The sequence below is a fragment of the Ostrinia furnacalis genome, unplaced genomic scaffold (genome assembly GCF_004193835.3).
Source record: "Ostrinia furnacalis isolate ACB-3 unplaced genomic scaffold, ASM419383v2 OfSCF0552, whole genome shotgun sequence".
NCBI lineage: Eukaryota > Metazoa > Arthropoda > Insecta > Lepidoptera > Crambidae > Ostrinia > Ostrinia furnacalis.
In genome coordinates, this window is record NW_021130791.1 from 38,717 (window position 1) to 47,636 (window position 8,920).

The 8,920-nt window shown below is 36.4% G+C and overlaps 1 protein-coding gene across 1 annotated transcript; it reads left to right on the plus strand.

Moving 5' to 3' along the window:
- LOC114366175 (uncharacterized) lies at positions 1 to 5,205 on the plus strand. Its single transcript, XM_028322952.1, has 3 exons — positions 1 to 1,321; positions 2,591 to 3,534; positions 4,622 to 5,205. Exons 1-2 carry the CDS (start codon positions 524 to 526, stop codon positions 3,041 to 3,043), a joined length of 1,251 nt encoding a protein of 416 aa, XP_028178753.1. The 5' UTR covers positions 1 to 523; the 3' UTR covers positions 3,044 to 3,534; positions 4,622 to 5,205.
- Positions 5,206 to 8,920: the final 3,715 nt, after the last annotated feature.

The following is an 8,920-nucleotide window of genomic DNA, read 5'->3' on the forward strand; positions in this document are numbered from 1 at the left end:
AGTGCTCGTTGATACTATTTGTAAACCGCGCGGTTTGAGACAAACAAACGTACGCGTTAAATCTACCTTCGCTCTTTCTTAATTATCTATTTTAACCAATTCAGTATTCACGCCAAAATATACCTTAACATATCGTCATTAGTGTTATAATCGTTCGACAATTCACGCGAAAATGTTCATCCAATCAAAGTGCAGCGCGTAAAGCATAATATTGCATGAACTATTCTCACGAGAGTTACGAGACTGCCTTGAATCAACACATGCAAAATTGAACTTAAGATGATTTGCACACCGATCTATAACGTCGTGGCATAGACAAGATCCAACCTATTCAACCGGAGCGCATTGTAACGAACACATTTTGGAGTCTATAAAGTGGCAAATAATCAAGACAGTTATACGAAAATACAGATAACGATAAAACAACGTTATTATTAGATTATTATTAGATAAAAATAATACACCACACAGAACAGAATAATCGTGCTGTCATAATATTATCGTGAGTTAGAATACTCGTAACATGGCGTCTCTGCGATTCGAAGGTGCGCTGCAAAGCCTCAGTGAAAGACAGGAACAGTTTATTCGTGAAGTGCTTAAAAACAGAGGATTTGTGGACAATAGGGTGTTCTTCGAAGCAGCAGGCAAAGCAGGTGACAACTATGTAGCAGCTGCGTTAAGGGTGACTGTGAGCGTTGATGGAGGTGATGATTTCAAGATGATCGCCAAAATCGCTCCTCAAAACCAAGATCTACGTAACACTATGAACACAGCGTTGGCTTTTAGTAACGAAATAGTAATCTATGAGCAAGTGTTACCGAAACTTAGAAGTCTGCAACTAGCGAGTGGAGTGCCAGAGGGTGAGATATTGAAATACGCTAAGTGTTATGGCTGCCAATCAGAAGAACCAAACGAGGTGGTTCTGCTCGAAGACTTGAAGCCTTTGGGCTACGTCATGCTGGACAGACTTGCCCCAATGAGCGAGGAAGCCGTATTATTGGTTCTGAAGAACTTCGCCATCTTACATTCCTTGTCCTTTGCTCTAAAAACTTTAGAACCTGACACATACAAAAAATTCACCAGCAAATTAGCTCATATTTGGAGTGCTATTACTGGTAAGCAGGAGTTTACAGATTATATGGGACAGTTAGAAAACAGCACGCTCGATATATTAGGAGACGAATCTTACAAGAAACACCTTCGTGGTGTACTCACTCAGACAGACAGCTATGTGCAGAAATGTAAAAAATCCGAAACATCGAAATATCTTGTTATTCATCAGGGAGACGCTTGGACGAACAATATTATGTTCAAATTAAACGTAAGTTTAACCGATAGTTACCTACTTAATTTTAATAAAATCCAATTGATTACGACCTTTATCATATTAATAATTGTTTTTATGTATTTTTTACTATCACAGTTTTTCCTTCGGTACCACAATATATTTCAGAAGCAAGCAATTACTTCATCTAAAGTCACTTTTAATATTTTAGGAATTTTTATTTGGTATGAAATTTTATGATACATGAGTAAAACGACTATTACTCTTAAACTAACTGATCTATCTTAACCGCTATAGTTTTCCTTGAAAGTTTATAAAAAGCACTATTATCAAGAATTTTTTCAGATTTTTCAAGCCAATATTTTAGTTTTAGAGGGGGGACGCCCTACTCGAACAAAAATTGGCACTTTAAACTTTAAAATTTTGCAAACGGATCCCTAAATCGAAAAATGGTCTTAGAAACCAGAAGCCATTTTAAAAGACCTATCTAACGATACCCTACCTACACGATGGGGTAGAAGAAGAAAAAAGTCATCCCCACTTTATATGTAGGGGAGCAACCCTAAAAAAAATTGTACAAAATTTTATTCTACCGTTTAGTCGGCGTGATTAATACATATAATTATACATAGCTCCCCAAATTTATAGCTCTCTAGTGCCAATAGTTTTCAAGCAAAACCTCGGACAGACAGACAGACATATCGAAACTATAAGGGTTTCTTGTCAGGACTACAGAACCCTAAAAAGACGTAAGTAGTTTTAAAATCCAGGAAATCTTTATACACATAAGAAAATGTAGATCATACCAGAGTATCATACTCTTTATAACTCGTGGAACCAAGTGGTCGCATGAGACCGCGGTAAAATGTACTTGACGATCTAATAACATTTTTGGGACCTAGATGAATAAAATAAAATGATAAACATTGACATCAAACTAATTGTATAGGATTAATCTATCGCTATCAGGCCCGTATTTCGATAAGTCGCTAAAACTTGATTCAACTTCAAGCTTAGATCCTATGACCGATTGAGTTGGAATCAAATTGTGAGCTTTCTTCCAGAATACTAGTTCGTTCGTTTCAGCCGAAAGATGTCCACTGCTGGACAAAGGCCTCCCCCAAGGATTTCCACAAAGACCGGTCCTGCGCCGCTTGCATCCAGGTACCTCCCGCGACCTTCACCAGATCGTCGGTCCACCTAGTGGGAGGCCTACCCACGCTACGTCTTCCAGCTCGTGGTCGCCACTTAAGAACTTTCCTGCCCCAGAATACTAGTATTAAACTCAATTTTTCACTATTTCAGGGTCAAACACCATCAGACGCAATTATGATCGACTACCAGATGTCCTCGGAGACAACCCCAGCAGGGGATATCCTCTACTTCATGTTCAACTGCACCAGCCACGCTGCCAGGTCGAAGCACTACCGCGAATGGCTTGGCTACTACCACGAGCACCTTGATAAATCATTATCCAGGTTTGGTCTCAAAGCCAAAAACGTTTACCCCAAAGACCAGTTAGAGTCAGACATGAAAAAATACTCAATGCAGTACTTCGGTTTTGCTGTCATGCTGTACAGCGTATTACTAAGAAACCCAGAGGAGGCTGCCAAAATGCACGAAGCAATCAGCAACCATGAGGTCGAGAAAATGGAAGGCATGCCGATACAGAGTATGAGTGGTAACACCATCAATAAGTTCAAATCCAAAGTTCAGGACTTGATCGACAGTTATATTGAATTTGGATACATTTCTTAGATATTAAAGATAGAATAGGATGGTTAACTTGTAGTTATGAATATTTACTTAAAATGTTAAACTCAGTTCTATCAGTTCTATGGCATTACGAGTAGATATTATATTCGTAGATGGAACATATTTTCTTGTAGACCACACAAGAAAATAAAAGAGAGAAATACTTTAGGACATGCTAATACCTACTAATCGATAGTTCAAGTTCAAAGCAAAACTTACTTCCCTACAATATCACGATAGTATCGGGACGTGTCAATATTATCGATACTGTCGATAGTTTACGTTCAATAATATTGTTTACATCTAAACTCTCGATATTAACTGTCTTCCGTAGCGATACTTGTGCCTGTAGACAAAGCAATATTCGTGTCAGGTTCAATTTTCGTGATCGTTTCATACAGCAAACCAATTAAGTAGTAGATATAAAAAAGACGTGACTACGAAATCGAATCTGTCACGAACATTACTTTGCCTAGAAGACCACTCACGTAATTTAGGGGAAAGTAGTACGAGTTGATCCCCTGGGGTAAGATGATCTTTCGCGATTGTGCTGAAACCACTAACGTCATTTAGTTTCTTTCACTGGTAAAACATAGCTCTGGACACATCCCCGCCTCAGTCAAATCGTAATAGTGGCGTGAGCGATACATCGAATTTGACGAGAAAAAAGAAAAATTGTGTACTTCTGATCTAAAATAGGCATGACTTTCAGCTTATGTTACTTTTATTCAAACAATGTTAAATGTAATTACTGTTGTCGTTAGGCTTTCTATTATGTTTAATTTTAATATTTTGGCCATAAAAACGTAGCCGCTTACTTGTAGATTATTTTAGCAAATATTTAACAAAAAGTGGGACTTGGGTCAAGATGATCCCTTCCTATATGTACGAGATGATCCCTGGGAATTAAAACAAAAAAGTCTATGGAGTAGGTAAAGGGAAGTGAAATAAAAGAAAGAGAACTTAATATAACTCACCTGAGTCTGAAGGAGATGATACTGAGTGACTGTACTGAACAGAAAAGTTTTCAAGCGATACCAAGGGTGAAGGATAGATAAAATGTTATGCATGTGGAAAATGGGGCCATAAAGCATGTGCTGGGGTAGAGGGTGATGAAGCAGGTGAATTTATTTGTGATATATTCAACACAGCTCCAGCCAAAAAGCGTTTCAATTATTTAAACGCTTTTTAGCAGGTACTAAGAAAGAATCAGTTATTTTCGTTATTTAATTCGTAAATGTTTTTCTTTTCTAACTTTTTAACGATTTGTTCGCATAATTAGGTACTCCGAAAGGAATATAACCAGAAAAGAATAGATCATAGAACAGAATCATAGGGATCATCTTACCCCTACCTGGGGGATCATCTTACCCACAGGGGTGTACAAGATGATCACTTTGTAAGGTTTTGCAAAAAATGAAATATTTTAATGAAACCTCAATTAATTTCTGGTTTTGAGTATAAGGAAAGTTGGATAGATAAATATACTAGTAGTAATCGTCTTTATTTTTGGTTTACCTTGAAAAATATGTATTTTACAGCGATTCCCGCTTAAGGGGATCATCTCGTACTACTTTCCCCTACATATTAAATAAAATATCGGAGGTACTTTCAATTGTGTGGATAGTATTGACACAGTGGGGGCGTTTGGCCGAAACTAGAATTTGTTAGCAAAATGGCGATCGCCATGGCAACCGCCGAAAACTTTAGCATATTTTTTAACTTCAAAAGTGACGTACCTATTCCCATACATTTTCGCACAGGTCGCCATTTTTCTTACTAGCGCTAACAATGCTATTTTCGGCCAAATGCGCCCAGTGTTATATTGATATCGATGTCGCTATCCTAATAGTTCTCAACTATCGATAGTTATACAGCACTATTTGATTTGATTTGATTATTCTCTCGAGTGAGTCCAAATGAACTGTCCGATTCATCTTTTAGGATTATTATGACAAAGTGTCATATTTTTTATTAAACTTATACATTCTTTTCTATGACAGCATTTAAAATAATTAACTATAAATGACTGTGGAATTTAATGTGAATATTATGATTTTTATGTTTTGTCTATGACAGCGTCATAATAAATGGAATATCGTGTAATATCACATGAATGGAATTAATTGTGGAACTTACGATGACAATTAAATAATTTTAGATTAGCAATATTTGTTTAATTTTTGCAATTCAACTATTTTAGCATGGCTTGTAACAACTAAGATTGTAACAATCTGACCAAAGGTACAGCAATCTATACTAATATTATAAATGCGAAAGTAACTCTGTCTGTCTGTCTCGTTTTCACGCCTAAACCACTGAACCGATTTTGATGAAATTTGGCATAGAGATAGTTTGAGTCCCGGGAAAGGACATAGGATAGTTTTTATCCCGGTTTTTGAAACAGGGACGCGCGCGATAAAGTTTTTCTGTGACAGACAAAATTCCACGCTAGTTACTTTATAAATATACTTACTTCAAGGTTTCAAGCCTATACTGTAATATCCTAATCAGTGGTAACAAATCCCCAAAGTGAATTTTGTCTGGGAATCGAACCCAGAACCTCTGCAGCTAGTTATGTGTAATTAACTTCAATTTTCTAACTAATGGTTCGTTCGTTGGTTTCAGCCGAAAGACGTCCACTGCTGGACAAAGGCCTCCCCCAAGGTTTTTCACAAAGACCGATCCTGCGCCGCCCGCATCCATGCACCTACCGCGACCTTCTTCACCAGATCGTCGATTCACCTAGTGGGAGGGCTTGCCCACACTACGTCTTCCGGCTCTAACTAATCGTTAATTAACAGCAAAGTTCATTCAACTTTTCATCGGCCGAAAGACGTACAATCCTCTTCCAAGGAAGATTATTTAGAAGGAGTTTAAAGTTTAAATATTCATCTACCTATTTTATCTTTAACCAATAGTTACAGAATACTTAAGCCATGTATTCATTAGGCAACATTTGTTGATAAACACTGTTTATAAACTGTTCATAAACAATGTTTCATCTCTGTAAACAGTTTACCTATAAACAGTCCATAAACATAGGTGATGAAACATTGTTTATGATACAAATGTTGCCGTGCTCCCCGCTATGGCTAAGTGGAGAGCAATTGTGGACGGCCAAGTTTCAGAAACCTCTGTTTATGGTAAACTTGTTTCACACAGTCATAAACAGTTTATCCACTAATGAATACATGGCTTTAACCTTTAACTTTACCCGAGTAAACTACCGATTGAAAAACTCTCTTTAAAGCTCTTAAAACTGTGACTTTTAATTTCGTCTCCTTGAATCTTCAATATCGGCTGGAGGGTACATAAATTAAGGTATTGAGTCCTCAAAAAAGTCAATTTCGCTCTTGACAGCGATTAAAGTAAGTATTACTTGAGCCTAAGATTTATACCTTAATATAGGTGCTTTGTCTTTAGATCTGTTAACTGAAGCGTGTTTTCGAAATTAATTCTGATTTATTACGTTCATGAGTATCTGTGCAAATTGATAATATTTCAATTTAAAGAATGTTCTCGTAGAAAGAATGTTCAGTTAATATTTTACAGATGTACCTGTGATGTTTAAACTATGAAATGAAAATAAACTAAGGCTGAGTTGCACCACCTACTTTTGACCGTAACTTTAACGATAACCGGTGTTTTTTGTATGGAGTTTGACAGATTTTTGACGTTTGTCAAAGTTAAAGTAGGATGGTGCAACCCTTAATAATCTTTTATTGGGCAAGTCAAACATGAACTTTATTAATAAAGCCTAGATGGATAGTGTTTATAGAAGACAAGCGCTTCGTCTAATAAAGTGAGGCAAGAATATTATTAATTTTTTGTCATTAAAGATGATTTTTTCGAGTGGGAGAGTTTTATGTTATACAATTTTTACATTTAAATAAAACAATCAAAGTCGGATTTATTACTTGATGGGATGTAATGTTTCAAGTGGACCAGAAATGTTCCCTAAAATATGCCTCACTTTTCTTGTATCTTTATAATCAATGACGTTAAAATACATTTATCTCGTCACATGTCCATTAAAATGATTCATGACAATCGCCAGTGATATCAACTGTTGACAAGCTCTTGATTGCTATTAAAACAATTCCTCGCTAAAAGTACGCCAAGCTAAAAAAACCGGGCGCTTATTTTCTGAATCGTTCGTTACGTAATCTTTTTCTAAAAATAAAATCCCAACTGCTTCAAATATCACTCATCTCCAACAACAAAGCTGAAAGAAATAAAAATTCCCTTTTCCCCGAATACAAATGAGCCAGTCGATTAAAAGCATAATGTGATCTATAGCTAGGGTTGTCGATTTAACAAATTTTATCTTTTTGTTTCATCATGGCCTAAGCTCCCGCAATGATCCCCTGCATCCAGCGCCTTCCTATTAGCATCAAGGTAGCAGGAAAAGTCATAAACTACAAAAAGTTTTTATTAAGTAAATAATTTTCTAACTAGTGAAGTATCATCACCAATGGCAGTCCACTACTGGACGTCCAGCTGCGTCTGCATAAGGTCGTCGGTCCATCCAGCAGTTGGTGCTTGGTATCCATTTGAGATAGTGTTTTTACTCCACCTGTTGTCGGTTCTCCAACCATTGGATATGACCATTCCAAGAATTGAGAACAAATACGCCAATGCAAAACTTTATAATTGCCATTTCGTTCACCGCACCTATGAATCAAACTTATGACCTTTGAGTCGCGATCCAACTTTAAACACCAGACCTTGCTTTTCGTCTCGACAATTTTCAGCTACACGTAGCTAGAATCTATATTTTTTTAAAATTGAATAATTGTTTTTTTTTTTTAATTAAAAAATAGAGTTTTTAATTTTACAATACCTATCAAATAAACAAGCCCTACATGACAGCCCTAACTTAAGAAAGTACAAGTAACTGTCGTTCCGTCGGCACGACCAATAAAAATGCAAAGAAATGCCACCTATTCTTTCTCGAGCTAACTAAATCGCTGTGTTAAGGGTACTGCCTCTCTGATAGCGAGTAAAACTTTATAGATTAAAGAACAAATAATAGTTATTCAAAAAACCGACGAAAAGATTTGATTTCGGTATTTTTTATTACTTAAAAAACAATTTTTCTTTCTTTCTAAAAGGCTGGAAGTGCCCTTGCGCTTCCTTTGGCTCATCTTGGCGGCTGCACTACCTTTAGGACTTACCCCCAGAATACATTCAACATTAAAAACTTTGACTTTTTGAAATGCTATTCTTCCATAGCATTTCAAAAAGTCAAATGTTTCTCTTTTTCACTTACTTGGCTTGGCTGTTTTGTGGATTTAAAACAAATTAAAATCTAATTTGATTATTGAATTAAAAGTAATATTTAACTTTTTTAGGCTCCATTTATTAGGAATTATAAATTGTTTTTAACTTTTTTAATACATAATAATAACCACTTGTACTTATGTAGCATTTGATTTTAATCGACTAATCATTCACTAACCTATTGTTCCAGGAAGGAAAAATTTCCGTGCTTTTAAGCGATTTTGTGAAAAATATTATTGGCAGGTAGTTGCTAATTGCTCATAAATAGGCCCCCTTAATTGATATTTATTGTCCGTGGTGCTTAAAATCTTTTCTTATAGGTCTTAAACCTTTGTTTGTCACCTGTCATCCGCTTTGCAATGGAGGGAAGTCGAAACTTAATTTCGAACTCCTCCTATGTTCTTCTGATTAATTTCGTTGCGGGTCCAATGACAGTTTAACTTTCCCCCGGGACAAACTTGACCTTCACTGGTTGGGTTTTTGTGGCGATCAGGCTGTAGATCCTGGCTACACAGGAGTTGCAGTGGTGGGAACGAGAGGTGGGACTGGGAATAGTCCCGTAACCTATTGTTCCATACTTTTTAAATTAAAATG

Bases quoted from the DNA above. Each gene is read 5' to 3' on its own strand.
- LOC114366175 (XM_028322952.1), top strand. From the start codon at position 524: ATGGCGTCTCTGCGATTCGAAGGTGCGCTGCAAAGCCTCAGTGAAAGA. The intron at 1,322-2,590 runs GTAAGTTTAACC...TCACTATTTCAG, and splicing joins ATATTATGTTCAAATTAAAC to GGTCAAACACCATCAGACGC.